The 18,487-nt window shown below is 38.3% G+C and overlaps 1 protein-coding gene across 2 annotated transcripts; it reads right to left on the bottom strand.

The window, feature by feature from the left end:
• Nucleotides 1-466: 466 nt before the first annotated feature.
• Nucleotides 467-18,401, bottom strand: LOC5513870 (polycomb protein eed). 2 transcript variants are annotated; one of them, XM_032383379.2, is made up of 15 exons: nt 18,058-18,401; nt 16,464-16,628; nt 13,458-13,558; nt 12,862-12,968; nt 11,350-11,441; nt 10,954-11,043; nt 9,884-9,927; nt 4,910-5,015; nt 4,461-4,523; nt 3,984-4,018; nt 2,926-2,986; nt 2,485-2,558; nt 1,926-1,994; nt 1,048-1,110; nt 467-538 (listed from the first exon to the last, which is right to left on the bottom strand). In XM_032383379.2, exons 1-14 carry the CDS (start codon nt 18,361-18,363, stop codon nt 1,053-1,055), a joined length of 1,371 nt encoding a protein of 456 aa, XP_032239270.2. In that variant the 5' UTR covers nt 18,364-18,401; the 3' UTR covers nt 467-538; nt 1,048-1,052. The 2 variants fall into 2 exon arrangements, with proteins under 2 accessions (XP_032239270.2, XP_032239269.2); XM_032383378.2 differs by lacking the exon at nt 467-538 and having other exon boundaries at nt 635-1,110.
• Between the last annotated feature and the right edge of the window lie 86 nt (nt 18,402-18,487).

The raw sequence follows: 18,487 nt of genomic DNA on the forward strand, positions 1-18,487 counted from the left end.
GTTTAATTAAAAGTGGACAAAACCAAAAACAAAACTGAATAGACTGTGCTGTACATGTCACTAAGTGATCATTTAGCAAGTAAGAATTCAACACAATGAGAAATTTGGCAAGTTTTCAGGCAAAAAAAACATTGTTTAGCTAAACATGGTTTTGGTGTGAATGCAGCATAAGACGCGGTAACGGTGGCTAATATATGCAGTTAGGCGCTTCAGTATTTTTTACCTTAAGGCTGGAAATACATTTTTTGCTTAGAGTACAACATAAACAGAAAATGGAACGATTTTCCTCCGTGCAAAGTATCCTAGTCCCCGTGAATAGATCTAACCAGGGGCGGATCTAGATTTTTGCTCAGTGACAAAGGGGTGAGGGGGTAAATTATTTGTCACATATGGCTTTCTGGCAGCCCAAAGAGGGGGGGTGGGGGGGGGAGGGTAAAAACCCCTAAACCCTCCCCCTAGATTCGCTGACAACAGACGTAATAGCACATATTCTACGACAAAACAAAGAGACACACCAACGTAGCCCTTTCGTAGACACCTGAAGGGAGAAGAAAGGAAGGCCTAAGACCAACTGGCGAAGAACAGTAGCTAGGGAAAAGATCAGTGCGGGATGGAGGACCTGGGATGGGGCAAGGATACGCTGCCAACATAACACACTGGAAGCATTCTGTGAAGGCCTCATGTGCCACGAGGCACAAAGAAGATAGTTAACAGGTAACAAGACAAAAACAAGCCTCAAAAAAACAATCCGGGATTTAACAACTATTCCTCGTACTCCAATAAGGGGAGAAGTTTTTTTTTTTGTTAAATCACACTTCCGGCACGTTTCGCTATAACTTGAAGCTTTAATTGGTCAACAAATTAGAATGCCATTAATAGGGATGACGTGACAAGTGGTGCGTTTGAATATACGGTGACGAGTGTTGCGTGACAGTTGTGAAGCGGCAACTTGATAGTCGCAGTAGATCATCGCAGACAGAATGGAAGTTTGATGACGGGTTTTGCGTTGCGTGACGGGCTTGTGTTGCATGAAAGGTGTAACGTGCCCTGTTTCAGCGTATTCGATCCCATCTCCAGACAGTGCCGTCATCACAGACGCAAACAAGAATCCTAAAGAGAAGATCAATAAGGGGCTAAAGGAATAGCCGGCATGCAGGCTACAAACAAGGGTCCTGGCCTTTCACCGGTGTAAGAACCATTCCTAGAGGACACCTTTGTATTCAGTTCTGTTTTGATCAGGATTCGTTCTAACAAACAAAAGGAGCTTTTCTGACGCAACTCACAGGTTCTTACACCAGTAAAGAGCCACGGTCTACTAAGCACTAACAAAATATTGTGAGCAAACATGGAAACCTGCCGATAAATTGCGCTTTGTGAGTGATTGAATTTGAGGGCAAACGCGAAGATTTTCTCCTAAGCTGTGTTCCGTGGTTAGACATCAGTTATATAGTGAAGATGCCTGGGGCATCTTCTATGACTTCGACACTGCTGTAATAGTATCCCTCAAAATATTGTAGGGGGAGGCACAGTCACGCCCCTTATTCCCACGGCCCCTCCCCTGCTCCGTCCTAGGAGACTTGACTAAGTCGTATCTGTGCACTCGTAAACCATAACTTAAAGAACGCCGTCATTTTTTTTTTCCCGCTCAATGCGGAGTCACATAAACCATCCATTTCCATTGGCTAATTCCAGAGAGTAACCAAGATAATCATCAAAAACGTATAAGACTTCATTCGTAGATTGTTGTTTTGAAGTTTTCTTGCAAAGCCGTTGTATTTTCAATTATATATATAAAATCATAAATCATAAAACATAGGAGTGGTTGATCGACATTCTTTAAGCTGCAATAAGTGACTAGCTCCCCAAATTTATTTATTTATTATTAATTTGAACAAATGAGAACTCATCGGCAGTGAAGGACTTACTTTCCGTCGCGGCTGAACGCGGTCTGTCGCACCGCGCGGACGCACTTGTTATGCACAAGCGTTATACACCTTCCAAAATGAATAAAACAATGTTTAAAAAACAAAATATCTCCTACCACCCTTCAATTCGTAACGTCGAGTCAGTAATCAGTTAGCCATGTCATAGTTAGGGTCACAGGTTACAACATTAGTGACGTCACAGGTCAAATCAAAAGTTGTGTGACAGGTTTTGTCACAGGTCACATCAAAATTCGAGTGACAGGTTACGTCACATGTCAGATCAAAAGTTGTGTGACAGGTTACGTCATAGGTCATATCAGAATTTATGTGACAGGTTACGTCACAGGTCACATCAGAATTTGTGTGGCAGGTTAGGTCACATGTCAGATCACAAGTTGTGTGACAGGTTACGTCACAGGTCATATCAAGATTTGTGTGACAGGATACGTCACAGGTCATATAAATGTTGTGTGACAGGTTACACCACCGGTTAATAAAAGTTGTGTGACAGGTTAATTCATAAAGTATGTTTCATGAAATGTGAAGAATGAGCTCTTACCGTGCTTTGCTGGGATCTTCAACGCCGATGTCCCACACGAACACCTTTCCTTGCTGATTACCAGCAGCCACCAGCTAAACAAGAAAAACAACAGAAAATAAACAAAAACAACTACACGTTCCCTTTCTACTACCGGGAGCCATCAATTAAACAAGGACAAATACACAAAATAAACAACAACACCACCTTCTCTTGCTTATTACTGGCAGTCATCAGCAAAACAAGGACAACAACAGAATAAAAATAATGATAACAACAACATCTTCCCTTGCTTATTTCCAGCAGCCATCAGCTAAGCAAGGACAACAGAATATCAACAACAACAACAACAAAAACACACTGCCTTGCAGATGTTCAGCAGCCATCAACTTAGCAAGGACAACAACAGAATATAAACAACAACTGTCCCTTTCCACAATGGCACGTAGTTGCAATAATTACCCGTTGTTCAAAGTCCAAAGAGAACCTCATATACCATATTTCACACTGACTGAAATCAAATCTACAGAGAGAGAGGAACAAAAATACAACATAACATATACAAAGTATATATAGATATATTTAGATATAGTGGAGATAGATAGATATAGATATATAGTGGAGCGCTTTTTTGGCTTTCATAATATGATATTTACTGCTGGTGAATAGTGTTAGTTGAACTCTAAATAATCAATGCCATTTTAACCAATATGAAACAAAACCATGGAATCTCTTACTCAGCTCAATAGGTTCTCTAGCCTAGTCATGTTTAAATATTTTCTGAAGGAACATTATCAAGCCTAAGGCTAAATTCAAACGTCGTATTATCCATGAGCCTTATTCAATGCAAATGCATGCAAATGAAGATGAAACAATCAAATCAATTCATATGCACGCATTTGAATTGAACACGGGGTCATAGATAATACGACATTTAAACTTTGCCTTACTTTAAATGTAATCAGCAAAGACTTGCCCTGCACATGGAGCCCTGCCACCAAAATTAGTTTTTATTGTCATTTTATTTCAAATTAAGGGGTGCATCCTGCACGGGTGTAGTGACCGTTCACGCATGGTCCCATTGGGCGTCTATTTTGTATATTATACAATTCTTGTCTAAAGTTATTAACAAAAAGAACAGTAATAGTCCCCGTCCTTAAAAATGCCTGTTTATGCTTTGTTTGGTGCTTTTGATGCTCAATTCTAAACTAGTTTCGTTTTAATAGTTAAAAAAAAGCAAAGATATGATTATAACTTTATTTCTACCATAATAAACATAGGAACACTATAAAGCCTCACTTGTCAACGTATTCAACATATACTTTCCCTGCACATGGAGCATCGCACAGGACTGTCAATTTTTATTGTCATTTTATCTCAAATTTGTTAAGGGGTGTATCCTGCACAGGTGTAGTGACCGTTCACGCATGGTCCCATTAGAAGTCTATTTTGTATATTGCAATTCTTGTCCAATCAACTACTTTTAAAAAGTGACTATTTTTAAAAATGGCAATTTTTACCTGTGGAGGACATCAACACTGCGCTCACTGACATACTGCAATCACAAGAAAATGATAGAAATAAATAAGTGGTGTGAATAAAAAGTAAATTGCTTGGGCTAAGTTTAAATGTATCATTATCCACAAGCCATTTTCAATACAAGAACATGCAAATGAACTAAATCGAGTGTTTCATCTCATGTGCATGCATTTGCATTGAATAAGGCTCATGGATAATACGACCTCTGAACTTAGCATTAGCAAACAGTGGATACAGGAATGTATGATTGATTTATAAGATTAAATAATTTGTGTGACTTTAATCATGTGAGAGTATAGAATAGGAGATCTAATTGGACTTCTTTAAACATTTTTATTCTATATTTTATTAGCTTTTGCACTGGAAATGATAATAAGAAAAAGAAAAAAAAGTGCCAGCCAATTACTGTAGCCGCATTACAATATACACAATACAAAAAATATTTTGTCAATGTGTACCTTTTGAAATATCTCATCCAAGGGGTCTTGTGGCTTCCAACAAACTATGCAATTTTCACAAGACTGGAAAACAACAATAACATTACATAGTAGTAGTTGCTGTAAAGCAGGGGTCTTGTGGCTTCCAACAAACTATGCAATTTTCACAAGACTGGAAAACAACAATAACATTACGTAGGAGTAGTTGCTGTTAAGCAGGGGTCGTGTGGCTTCCAACAAACTATGCAATTTTCACAAGACTGGAAAACAACAATAACATTACGTAGTAGTAGTTGCTGTTAAGCAGGGGTCTTATGGCTTCCAACAAACTATGCAATTTTCACAAGACTGGAAAACAACAATAACATTACATAATATAGTAGTTACTGTAAGCAGCCAACAGTTTGCCAACAATTTTCGGCAACTGCCCACAGTATACTTTATACAGCACCTTAAAGTTGAATAAATACCTTGGATAATACAAGGTCCCCAAGCCATCTTACACAGTCCACGTAATTACGGTGAATGTCTCTAGTAGTGAAGTCAGGGTAGTGGACATTAGCCGTTGGAAAAACTCTGAAACGAAAATAATAACAAAATCAACCAGAGATAACAATAATATCTACAGTATAATATAGATATTCTATAATATAGAATTAAACACTACTCAAACAATATTTATACTGTTAATTCAGACATTTTATGATAAGGTAAATTTTATATTAATAATATAAGCCCATCATTAAGTGTAATCCTAATCTCCTAAGGGATAGAAGAATTGGAAGAATCCTTAAACACGCCCCCTAAGGGATAGAAGAATTGGAAGAATCCTTAAACACGCCCCCTAAGGGATAGAAGAATTGGAAGAATCCTTAAACACGCCCCCTAAGCGATAGCAGAATTGGAAGAATCTTTAAACACGCCCCCTAAGGGATAGCAGAATTGGAAGAATCTTTGAACACCCCCCTAAGGGATAGCAGAATTGGAGGAATCTTTGAACACCCCCCCTAAGGGATAGAAGAATTGGAAGAATCCTTAAACACGCCCCCTAAGGGATAGCAGAATTGGAAGAATCTTTGAACACCCCCCTAAGGGATAGAAGAATTGGAAGAATCCTTAAACACGCCCCCTAAGCGATAGCAGAATTGGAAGAATCTTTAAACACGCCCCCTAAGGGATAGAAGAATTTGAAGAATCCTAAAACAAGCCCCCTAAGGGATAGAAGAATTTGAAGAATCCTAAAACAAGCCCCCTAAGGGATAGCAGAATTGGAAGAATCTTTGAACACCCCCCTAAGGGATAAAAGAATTGGAAGAATCCTTAAACACGCCCCCCCCCCCCTCTGAGGGATAGCAGAATTTGAAGAATCTTTGAACACCCACCTAAGAGATAGAAGAATTGGAAGAATCCTTAAACACGCCCCCTAAGGGATAGCAGAATTGGAAGAATCCTTAAACACACCCCCCCCCCCTCTGAGGGATAGCAGAATTGTAAGAATCTTTGAACACCCCCCTAAGGGATAAAAGAATTGGAAGAATCCTTAAACACTCCCCCTAAGGGATAAAAGAATTGGAAGAATCCTTAAACACGCCCCCCCCCCTCTGAGGGATAGCAGAATTTGAAGAATCTTTGAACACCCACCTAAGAGATAGAAGAATTGGAAGAATCCTTAAACACGCCCCCTAAGGGATAAAAGAATTGGAAGAATCCTTAAACACTCCCCCTAAGCGATAGCAGAATTGGAAGAATCCTTAAACACTCCCCCTAAGGGATAGCAGAATTGGAAGAATCTTTGAACTTCCCCCTAAGGGATAGCAGAATTGGAAGAATCTTTGAACACACACCTAAGGGATAGCAGAATTGGAAGAATCTTTGAACACCCCTCTAAGGGATAGCAGAATTGGAAGAATCTTTGAACACCCCTCTAAGGGATAGCAGAATTGTAAGTATCGTTGAACACCCCCCTAAGGGGTAGCAGAATTGAAAGAATCTTTAAACACGTCCCCTAAGGGATAGCAGAATTGGAAGCATCTTTAAACACCCCCTAAGGGATAGCAAAATTGTAAGAATATTTGAACACCCCTCTAAGGGATAGCAAAATTGTAAGAATATTTGAACACCCCCCTAAGGGATAGCAGAATTGGAAGCATCTTTGAACACCCTCCTAAGGGATAGCAGAATTGTAAGAATCTTTGAACATCCCCCTAAGGGATAGCAGAATTGGAAGCATCTTTTAACACCCTCCTAAGGGATAGCAGAATTGTAAGAATCTTTGAACATCCCCCTAAGGGATAGCAGAATTGAAAGAATCTTTGAACACCCCCCTAAGGGATAGCAGAATTGGAAGAATCTTTGAACACCCCCCTAAGGGATAGCAGAATTGGAAGAATCTTTAAACACCCCCTAAGGGATAGCAGAATTGGAAGAATCTTTAAACACTCCCCCTAAGGGATAGGAGAATTGGAAGAATCTTTGAACACCCCTTTGGTGGCCCATAGTTCTCAAAAGAAAACTGGATCAAACTAAAAATTCGATCAAAAACAATAAATAAACAAAAAATAATAATTAGAATAATAGAAAATAAATAAATTGATTAATTAATTAATATAAAAAGATAAAATAGTCATAATTAATATATAAATAAAATAATAATCAATTTAAAAAAATAAAAAATGATAATAATAAAATATAAAATAATAGAAAAAAAAATAATAAAAAATATTATTAAATTAAAAATCATAATAAAAAATAAATAAAGAATGATAAAAACAAAACAAAAAAATAATAACATTAATAAAAAATAATATTATTAAAAGAAAATAAGAAGATAAAAAAATAACATATCAATTAATTTTAAATTCAATTTGAATTCCAAACAAATTTAAAAATTACTTAAAATTTAAAAGTTACTTTTGTTTTCAAAGTCATTTTGATTTTAAAAGTTGTGTTTACAATGTCTTCACATGGCCTATCGTTCTCATAGACCAGGATGCGCTGCACCAAATGGGCGCTTTATCTTTTGCTCTTTTACGAATTTCTAGCATGTTTTTCGTTGTTTTTTCTTGGGTATATTGCATCTATCAAGCGCGTCCCAGAGATATTTTATTCACTCAAAGATTCATTTCAAACAACAACAACAATATGGAAGGCTAAATTATCGAAAGAATCGTCCCGAAAATACATGAAGTTAAACCTATTTATACCGTGACAACATTTCTATTCTTTAAGGCACATTATAAAGAGGCATCCTCATCCTCAACATTTAAACTCCAGCAAATTAAAAATGTAGCTAGACACAGGCGCATACACAGGATTGGCTGAGGGGGTGCGCGCAGTCATAGGTACAGTATCATATGGAAAAAGCATAGTTTTTGAAGATTCCTTTGAAATGAATTCATGTTATAAATTTTAGAGTTGTTTTGAAAGTCATATTTATTCATTATTTTTTATTTTTATCTTTTTATAATATTATTTTTTAATGTTTTTTTTGTTTTATTTGTTTTGTTTTCACCATTCTTTAATTATTTTTATTATGATTTTTAATCTAATAACATTTATTTTATTTTATTTTTAATTACTTTTTATATATTTTATTATCATTATTATTAACACATTGACCCCTCAACCGGCCTGTACCGGCTTTGGGAAGTACCCACAACCCAAAAAATTCATAAATGCAAAATAAACACAACAAGATGAAGATACTCAGGCATCAGTCTAAGGGATAAATGGTCTTGCAGATATGCATCCAATCAAGGTGTTGGCATCTACTCTTTAGCCAAATAATAGCACAGGTTCTTTGACAAATCTCAAATCGAACAGGGAGAGAAAAGCAGAATCACCCCTCTCAATATAACGCTCAAAATACCACACAAGGGGGAGAGATCAGCAAACACAGCTCAAGACACAAATAGATACCTTTATTCTGACCCTCCAGGTACATTTCCATGGCCAAAAAACACAATGTCCACCCCTTGAAGGATTGTACAACCACGAAAATGTCTTTACGTATTGCAAAGCATTCTGGGAGATGCAGGGGAAAATTCACGAGGGGAGGGCCAGTCAACACTCCTCTCCCCAAAGTCTCTCCACCCCAAAGCCAAACAAATCAATTCCAGGTCATACAGACCCAGAATAGCAGTGTAAACAATTTTGGAATCAATTCGGTTTCAGAAAAGACAGCATTTAGGAGAGCTGTGGTGATTCATTAGAAAATTATTTTCTCACCCAGGCAAAGCCAAACAAGAAAAAATCTTCATGAATCCACCTTTGCTTGCAAATATCCATAAGCAAAGCACTCGATTATGCCCCAAAAGACTTCATGATGTCCTGAGACACTCTCCTAATATGCTCATAGCTGTATTTTTTATGAAAAATACTAGCAACCATTAACTTGTGCTCGCTTCAGTACAACGACGAGGGATTAAAAGTGGGGACCGCAAAGCACTGTTGGAAAGCTTGGATACCGCTGACTAGGTGCAGCTGTGTTTGACTTTGACGGGCTGTATAAAACTCAGAATACGGGGGGAGGTATCTGTTTTCAGTCTGTTTTTTGTAAATTCAGCTCAAAAAAAGCCAGGAGTCAATGGGTTAATTTTATTTATTTATCAATTACTACAATTTTATCTTTTTATTATTTTACTCCTTTATGTTTAATTAATTTATTTTTTTATATTTTTCTAATTATTATTTTTCATCTATTTATACTTTTTTTGAACGAAATTTTTATGTTCATCCAGTTTTTTTTTTAAATCAATATGAGAACGATGAGCCACCATACACCCCCTAGGGGATAGCAGTTGATAAAATTTCATACACTAGACAATTAGCCTACTAGTAGGCTTTGGTAGTTTTTCTGGCACAAAAACCCAGAAAACATAAAGTTCGCATACCATGGCTGCCATCTTGGATAACGCGCTCCAAGATGGCAGCCGTGGGGTTTTCGTGCCAGAAAAACTATCAAAGCCTACAAGTAGCCTACTAGAAAATAGGAAGGCTCCCCACCCAGAAACTACAGTAACTAAGACCTAGCCACCTGACGATTTATTTTTCTGAAAAGTGGATATGATAAAAGCATTTGGCAACTGAAAGCTTTTTGTCACATAATTTTTTTAGATGGTATGGAAATTCTAGGAATACTCTGTGAAAGGACAGCAAGTCTCTTCAATTTTATCTACATTTTTTTCACAGTATAAATCCAGGTAAAATCTGTAATGGATTTGGGATTGACAGTAATTTTACTACCTTCTTGTAAATTTTCCGTATTGTACTCTTTTTCATTTCCCTTGAATTTTTTAAATTCAAAAAATCTTTTTTTTTTATTTTTTGGCCACACTCATACCACCTTGTTTTTGAGCGTATAATTGCCATATCAGCTATGTATTTATATTCTAAATCATACTCTTCTTTAAGTGAGTTCAAAACAGTAACTAAGACTGTTTTACCTTTTGCTTTTGCTCGCATCATACAGATAAGATTCATCACAAGCCTGCAACAAATAGAAACACTTCACCAATACTTCCATTTTTATTCAATAATAAACCTTCACCATAGTGACGAACACTCATACAGGCAGTACTACCATCTTAGTCACGTTCACTATCAGGATAACTACCACCATATAATCATCACCTGTATTAACCACTTTGAAGACATTATGACAAGTCACCACTTGTACAATCATCATCAGACATAAAACATTATCATCAACTCAAACATCAAAACCACCACCAACCAACCACCAACCCAAATAACTCCCCATTACCAACATTCCTAGCTACCACTATTATTACCACCACAACCACCACATACCTTCATTTAATTTTTGGTGACGTCAAAATTTCACGATTTTGATAGGGCGATATTTCTCAACACTATTTTTCGCCATTTTTAATATTTTCGTAAAAAGCAAGTCACTTTATTTTTGTGTCTTGGGGACAATAAAATCAAGCAAAACAAGTGAAATTAAAATGTGCTTTAGTAACCAAACTGTAGGTTTGATCCAAAAAACATGAATGGGCTCAATTCAGTTCCACAAAAATCTATAATTAATACAAATCAGAATTGTCCATCTCAACCACTTACTGTACTATATGTACATTAGAGGACTAAATAGACAAGGTGTTTCTATAAAGCTTATTACACGGTTAGTATTTCAGCGAAAGCTTTGTGTAATCATACTTTAGTTGTTCATGGTCCCTAAAGTTGTGCTGTCTACCACAACATTACAAGTTAGACATTAAAGTTAGACATTAAAGGAGTTAACAAAGTTTTCCATGTTGCCTTGTTTAGGTCGCCATTATTCTTATGCTAGTAAAAGTAAAAACTTGGTCAAATTCTAAGTTGGTTTTAGGTATTCTTTTTCAACTAAACCAATATAGTAGAGGGCCTTGAAACATAGCAAAATAAGCCAATTTAATTAGCATTTTTGGGAAGTTTTACTGATAAGAACAACTAATTTAGTACACTAACTAAGGATGAGTTGGCCCGTGAAACCTATGTAATATTTTCTCACCTTTTGTATCTGTTCTGTTTCCAGTGACCATATCTTGAGAGAATGATCCATTCCACAGGATATGATTCGTGTGCCAAGTATATCAAAGTCCTTAGAACAAAAACAAAATCTTATAAGAAAACGAAAGAGGGAATAAAGAATGCTCTGAGATTCTGTTGCCTTATGGTGCTCCCTAAAGGATGTACAGTATAGCCAGAGCATCAGGAATGAGTAGACTAGTCCTTTTTTATTTGAATCATAAGACAATTCATTGCAATAAAATAAAGCTGTTTCCACAATCAATTCCACAGCGATTTAAGTTTGTTTGTTTGTGATTAAATGAAATCTTTAGATTGAATAAGAGATCTGTCGTACAAGAACCTTTTAAAATAATAAATTGTTCGATGCAAATCTTACAAGATTTAACACTTCATCTCTGTGTCCCTCAACACCAGCAAATATAGCAATCAGAGCATCGGTCTTGACATTCCATAGCCGCAGACTGTGGTCTGATTATAAAAAGCGATATACTAAGTGTCAGCCCACATCTCCCTCCCCTTTAAGCCGCATTGTCACCAGTTTACTTCCGGTCGATAACAATATCTGATGATTTTTAAAGGAAAACGCGAAAAATATTTCAAAATATTGAAGGCAGTGTGTTTATTGGAAGTTTGTGTGAGGATGTGATTGATAATTTAGAACGGATGGCGTGTTTAATATCTCGGATTTTAATAATTCTTTTGTCTTTTAACAGTTGAGGTTTCCGTCGGACCTCCGGAAGTAAACTGGTGACAATGCGGCTTTAACTTGGAGCTAAGTTAAAAAAAAATCCCCCTTACAACTAGCAGTAGCGATGGGTACATACCTCCAATTTTAATAAGTCTCGCAAAAATTTGGCAATCTCAGGGAATCTCAGCGTTTTTACGTTAGTCTCGAAGTCATGTTTTTTCCTAAATTTTAGGGGTATTGGAGCCTGGGTTTTTTTTCACGGTCTCGGAGTATCAGATTTTTAAACATGATCTCAGGGTCCCAAATTTTTGTTAAACACAATGTTGCATTGTAAAAAGATTGTATTGTACCCCTCTTTTTCAACTGATGTTTATGACATACTTCGAGCAAGTTATTCGAAAACAAGCTTGAAAAATTAAAAAAACCACGGGTCTCAGCGTCTTGGCAAGCAGGGGTTCCATTAGTAGGCGGCTACCGGCGGTGAACCTACGGCTACTTCCATGGTCACCACCAGCAACTTAAAAAACTGATCTCAGAATTCAAACTCATAATAATTCAATTTGTGATAAAATACAAAATTACATTATGCTATTCTCACTATCATCTATTCTTGTTCTTGATTATTTTCCCTTAAGCTAATTGTCATTCTTTATAACGCCAAGAATTGTAGCGTTTCTGTTGCTGCCATCTTTGACTTACATCAAATAGAATTATGGGGAATTTTGAGCACAAACTGTACAGTGGTCTCTGATCAAAAATAGCAAGATACCTTGTTTAATATTGTTCTATTGTTTTTCTTTTTATAAAAGGTCACATCTGTTGCTGTTGTAATTTTTACTCTGTATAAAGTAGCAGTAGCAATTAATCAGATGAGAGATTTGGGATTGTGTGAATCAAGCTATTGAACCCTTTATACCTTGATATTTTTTAACTAATTGCATATTCATTTCCATTGAAAAGCAAAAGAGACAATATTTACTGAAGAATTGAACCATTTTCATTGTTTTTATTTGGCAAATTTTTATCAACTGGTGAGATGCCCTATCCAATCTGGGGACCTTGGGAGCCATTATTCTAAGCATCAAATCCCCAGCCGCCTACTTCCCAAGCACAGCCTGCTACTTAAAAAGTATTGAAACCCCTGGCAAGTCTTGGATTTACCCATCACTACCCCTACAACTCAATGTGTTCAGATCATACCTCGACTTCCTGATAATAAGAAACATTGGTCCAGGGGATGGAACTTGAGGTCATTGATGGCACCACCATGACCGATGTAGTGCTTGATGCAACTCATGGTGATTGGACTGTGTTGGGAGATTCAGAATTATAAAACATTAAGGTTTTCAACATACAGTATACATACTATATTTTGTATTCAATACTCAATGCAAAACTAGTCATTATACTCAATGTTTGGCTTTCTGTCTGACTGATAGTCTGATTATTGCTAAATCTTGTTGCATCATTATTGAACAGTTCTAAGTGTGGCTGTCCTCTATATGTCTTTAGTGGATAAGTTATGTGTGTTTGTCTATCTGTCATTCCTTTCATGCCTCGGTGGCTGGCTGTGTGTCTTATATGTCTGTCTGTCTTGCTGTCTTTCAATTATAATAATTATTACAGGGTTGTCAAAATGTAATGAAGTAGGTGGTTGCTTAAAAAAGTAGCCGGCTGTGAATGGATTGATTCATTTTAAACTGCAGAAAAAGAGGTGCCAGTGATAAAATGTGAAGTAGCCAGTGAAGCTTTTGCAGTCGCCAGCCTGTTTTGACAGCCAGGTTTTTGGAGTTTACCTGATAAAGCGGATGACAGCCCTATAACCAGCAACTGCCAGCATTAGTTCACCTGTCGTTGGACTACATGTCCATGCACAGCAGTAAAAACTTTCCTCCGGCTAATAGCAAATAGGTCAAGGACAAAATAGATCTAAAAAAATTCAAACCGGGTTTCTCAAGGTGCAGGTGTTGTGTGGGGTGAGATGTCATAAGGTGTAGGTATTATGGGGTGTAGTGTGTCGAGGTGCAGGTTTTGTGTGGGGGTGAGATGCCATAAGGTGTAGGTATTATGGGGTGTAGTGTGTCGAGGTGCAGGTGTTGTGTGGGATGAGATGTTATAAGCTGTAGGTATTATGGGGTGTAGTGTGTCGAGGTGTAGGTGTTGTGTGGGGGTGAGATGCCATAAGGTGTAGGTATTATGGGGTGTAGTGTGTCGAGGTGAAGGTGTTGTTTTGGGTGAGATGCCATAAGGTGTAGGTATTATGGGGTGTAGTGTGTCGAGGTGCAGGTGTTGTGTGGGGTGAGATGCCATAAGGTGTAGGTATTATGGGGTGTTGTGTGGGGTGAGATGCCATAAGGTGTAGGTATTATGGGGTGTAGTGTGTCGAGGTGCAGGTGTTGTGTGGGATGAGATGTTATAAGCTGTAGGAATTATGGGGTGTAGTGTGTCGAGGTGCAGGTGTTGTGTGGGGTGAGATGCCATAAGCTGTAGGTATTATGGGGTGTAGTGTGTCGAGGTGCAGGTGTTGTGTGGGGTGAGATGTTATAAGCGTAGGTATTATGGGGTGTAGTGTGTCGAGGTGCAGGTGTTATGTGGGGGTGAGATGCCATAAGGTGTAGGTATTATGGGGTGTAGTGTGTCGAGGTGCAGGTGTTTTTTTGGGTGAGATGCCATAAGGTGTAGGTATTATGGGGTGTAGTGTGTCGAGGTGCAGGTGTTGTGTGGGGTGAGATGCCATAAGGTGTAGGTATTATGGGGTGTAGTGTGTCGAGGTGCAGGTGTTGTGTGGGATGAGATGTTATAAGGTGTAGGTATTATGGGGTGTAGTGTGTCGAGGTGCAGGTGTTGTGTGGGGGTGAGATGCCATAAGGTGTAGGTATTATGGGGTGTGGTGTGTTGAGGTGCAGGTGTTGTGTGGGGTGAGATGCCAAAAGGTGTAGGTATTTAGGGGTGTAGTGTGTCGAGGTGCAGGTGTTGTTTTGGGTGAGATGTCATAAGGTGTAGGTATTATGGGGTGTAGTGTGTCGAGGTGCAGGTGTTGTGTGGGCTGAGATGCCATAAGGTGTAGGTATTATGGGGTGTAGTGTGTCGAGGTGCAGGTGTTGTGTGGGGTGAGATGCCATAAGGTGTAGGTATTATGGGGTGTAGTGTGTCGAGGTGCAGGTATTGTGTGGGGTGAGATGCCATAAGCTGTAGGTATTATGGGGTGTAGTGTGTCGAGGTGCAGGTGTTGTTTTGGGTGAGATGCCATAAGGTGTAGGTATTATGGGGTGTAGTGTGTCGAGGTGCAGGTGTTGTGTGGGGTGAGATGCCATAAGGTGTAGGTATTATGGGGTGTAGTGTGTCGAGGTGCAGGTGTTGTGTGGGGGTGAGATGCCATAAGGTGTAGGTATTATGGGGTGTAGTGTGTCGAGGTGCAGCTGTTGTTTTGGGTGAGATGCCATAAGGTGTAGGTATTATGGGGTGTAGTGTGTCGAGGTGCAGGTGTTGTGTGGGGTGAGATGCCATAAGGTGTAGGTATTATGGGGTGTGGTGTGTCGAGGTGCAGGTGTTGTGTGGGGGGCAGGCACATACACAGGATTTTTTTTGGGGGGGGGGCGAAATCCGATTTATCTGGGAGGGGGGGAGGGGTTGTTAAGGGGGTGAGTGTTCTGTTAACTGAAGTTTGACTTAAGATTTACAACATACTAGAGTGATCTAAAATACCCTTTTTTTCTTATTGTTGAAAGTGGTGTAGCCTGGAATTGTATAGGGTGAGATATTTTAAGGAGTAAGTGTTGGGGTAAGTGTTGGGGGGTTGGGGTATCCCAAAGTACAAGTTTTGAAGGGTGGGTTATTTCAAGGTACAAGTTTTGGAGGGTGGGTTATTTCAAGGTACAAGTTTTGAAGGGTGGGTTATTTCAAGGTACAAGTTTTAAAGGGTGGGGTATTTCAAGGTACAAGTTTTGAAGGGTGGGGTATTTCAAGGTACAAGTTTTGGAGGGTGGGTCATTTCAAGGTACAAGTTTTGAAGGGTGGGGTATTTCAAGGTACAAGTTTTGAAGGATGGGTTATTTCAAGGTACAAGTTTTGAAGGGTGGGGTATTTCAAGGTACAAGTTTTGAAGGATGGGTTATTTCAAGGTACAAGTTTTAAAGGGTGGGATTTTTTCAAGGTACAAGTTTTGAAGGGTGGGTTATTTCAAGGTACAAGTTTTAAAGGGTGGGATTTTTTCAAGGTACAAGTTTTGAAAGGTGGGTTATTTTAAGGTACAAGTTTTGAAGGGTGGGGTATTTCAGGGTACAAGTTTTGAAGGGTGGGATTTTTTCAAGGTACAAGTTTTGAAGGGTGGGTTATTTCAAGGTACAAGTTTTGAAGGGTGGGATTTTTTCAAGGTACAAGTTTTGAAGGGTGGGTTATTTCAAGGTACAAGTTTTGAAGGGTGGGATTTTTTCAAGGTACAAGTTTTGAAGGGTGGGTTATTTCAAGGTACAAGTTTTGAAGGGTGGGTTTTTTCAAGGTACAAGTTTTGAAGGATGGGTTATTTCAAGGTAAAGTTTTGAAGGGTGGGATTTTTTCAAGGTACAAGTTTTGAAGGGTAGGTTATTTCAAGGTACAAGTTTTGAAGGGTGGGTTTTTTCAAGGTACAAGTTTTAAAAGGTAGGTTATTTTAAGGTGCAGGTATTGTGTGGGGTGAGCTGTTTTGAGGATTATGTGTTGTGAGATATGGTATTTCATACTGAAGGTGTTATAGGGTGGTGGTGGTGGGGAGTATTTTATACTAGAGGTGTTATGATGGATTTAATTTAGATAATAAAGGATACATCTGGGTCTTCATACGCTTGCAACAGCTTGATCACTCCTTTCTCCTCGCACTGGTAGATTGTCACCCTGTTGCTACCCACTGTTGCAAAAAAGTATGGGTCAGATTCCTCGTCTTTGATAAAAGGGTTGAACTGGACAGCGAATAACGGCTGTTTGTGGTCTTCCTGTGGAATTAAACAAGCACATCATATATACAGTAATCTGATTTTGAGGGCATGACTGCTGATTTGATATTGGGAAAGACAATTGGATATCCAGGGCTTTCATAACTTTCAGAGTAGGCGAAGGTGATTGATAAGTAGGGGGTGGGAGTTATTTTATCTGTTTAGTTCAAATAAAACTTTTTTTTAAATTTTAAAATAAGTAACCGGCACTTGGTGGGAAATAGCCGGCGCTTCTGCCGGCCGCTGGAGCCTAATGAAACCCTTGGATATGTATTTCGGAGCTCAATGCATGGGATTTCGAAACCTCTGAATATCTATTATAAAACACAGATGATGGAAAATTGGTTATAATAACAATAAAAATCATAATAATGAAACATAGCAGTACTTTCAATGTCTTTACTATTCTTGTGAGCATCCACCTAGAAGCCCATTAGCATAACCCAGAGCTTAGACACTTGTTTACACCATGTTGGAATAATTTACTCAACCCAGTCTCTCTGCACCACGTTCAAAATTGCAGTAATTACCCTAATCGAATACAAGCTCAAATTTTGATGTTCCATGTGAAAATACAAATGTTCAGGGATGAGAATAATAGCTTAACAGTTCACCTGCTAAGGTGCATTGCTTATGATGTATTGCAATTTCAGATATAGAAAAGCATTTACTGTACTTATGTATAAATTAAATGAATTGTGAATCGGGACATTTATCTCATCTTGATACTTGATTGGGGTGCATATTATGTGCAGGTCTTCGAATTATTTTTTGAAAAAGGCCTTGAAAATTGGGGTGCCGATTATACGAGGGTGCGAATTATACACTGGTACATACGGTAGTTTTATAGCGAAATTTGTTGTAGCACAACCTCTACGAATCCAAATTCCATGTCTCGTTTGGGAATAGCACATAGTCAATCAACCATCTAAATCAACCCATGGCTTTCATGTTTTGACTGTTGCGTCATAAACCATTTGACTGCACAAAGCAAGGGAATTGATTGGTCATGGTGGTATGACTGACAAAATGCTATACCCAGCCAGAAATGGATTTCAATTCTTGTCAGTCCTGAACAACGAATTTATCTCTAAAGTCATTATACAATTAATAGGTTTTCTGTGTGTTAATGTTTTTGTGAAAATACAATGACATATAGGAATCCCCCCCTTAACATTTGCAGAATAATAAAAACTGACTACAGCCTTAATCTCTAGGTGACAGGATCTTTTTCAGCTACAAATGGTCAAACTACCAGATAATGGAAATGCGCATCATCATCAGACAGATAATCTGACAAAATTACACAACACGTGCATTCAAACGTCTTGAAAAGGTCATCCCTGGCATGCGACAATAATATTCAAAACAAAATTTCAACACAATTATATAACAACGGGGTTCGGAAAGATCCCACATCGAATGTTACCTTTAAAAAGTTAGTGCATTTAAAAGCGATATGACTCTTGCGTTTTCTTTTGCGTCTTTTCACTCCTCGTTTGACTGTTGATGATGTTGTTGTAGAACTAGTCGAGTTTGAACTGTAAGATGATTCATTTCCGCTTTCTCCCTCGTCTAGCGATGCTTTCAGTTCTTTGCCGGTTCGTTCTTCGTCTGTGTCTTGGCTTGGCGTGCCTGCATCGCTTGGTGTTTCTGGTTTTTCAGAGTTTGCGGTCTTGGATTCCATATCTACGCCGAGAAAACTCTTTGAATATTCTACTAGTTGACGCCACATGGGGAAAAGCGCGCGAATCGATTATCGATTACTTCGGCATAAAAAGTGTGTGTAAATTTATGTGCATAACTAATCGATATTAGCAAACGACTAGTAAATATACTGAAATGAAATAGATCATTCG

The sequence above is a fragment of the Nematostella vectensis genome, chromosome 14 (genome assembly GCF_932526225.1).
Source record: "Nematostella vectensis chromosome 14, jaNemVect1.1, whole genome shotgun sequence".
Classification (NCBI taxonomy): domain Eukaryota; kingdom Metazoa; phylum Cnidaria; class Anthozoa; order Actiniaria; family Edwardsiidae; genus Nematostella; species Nematostella vectensis.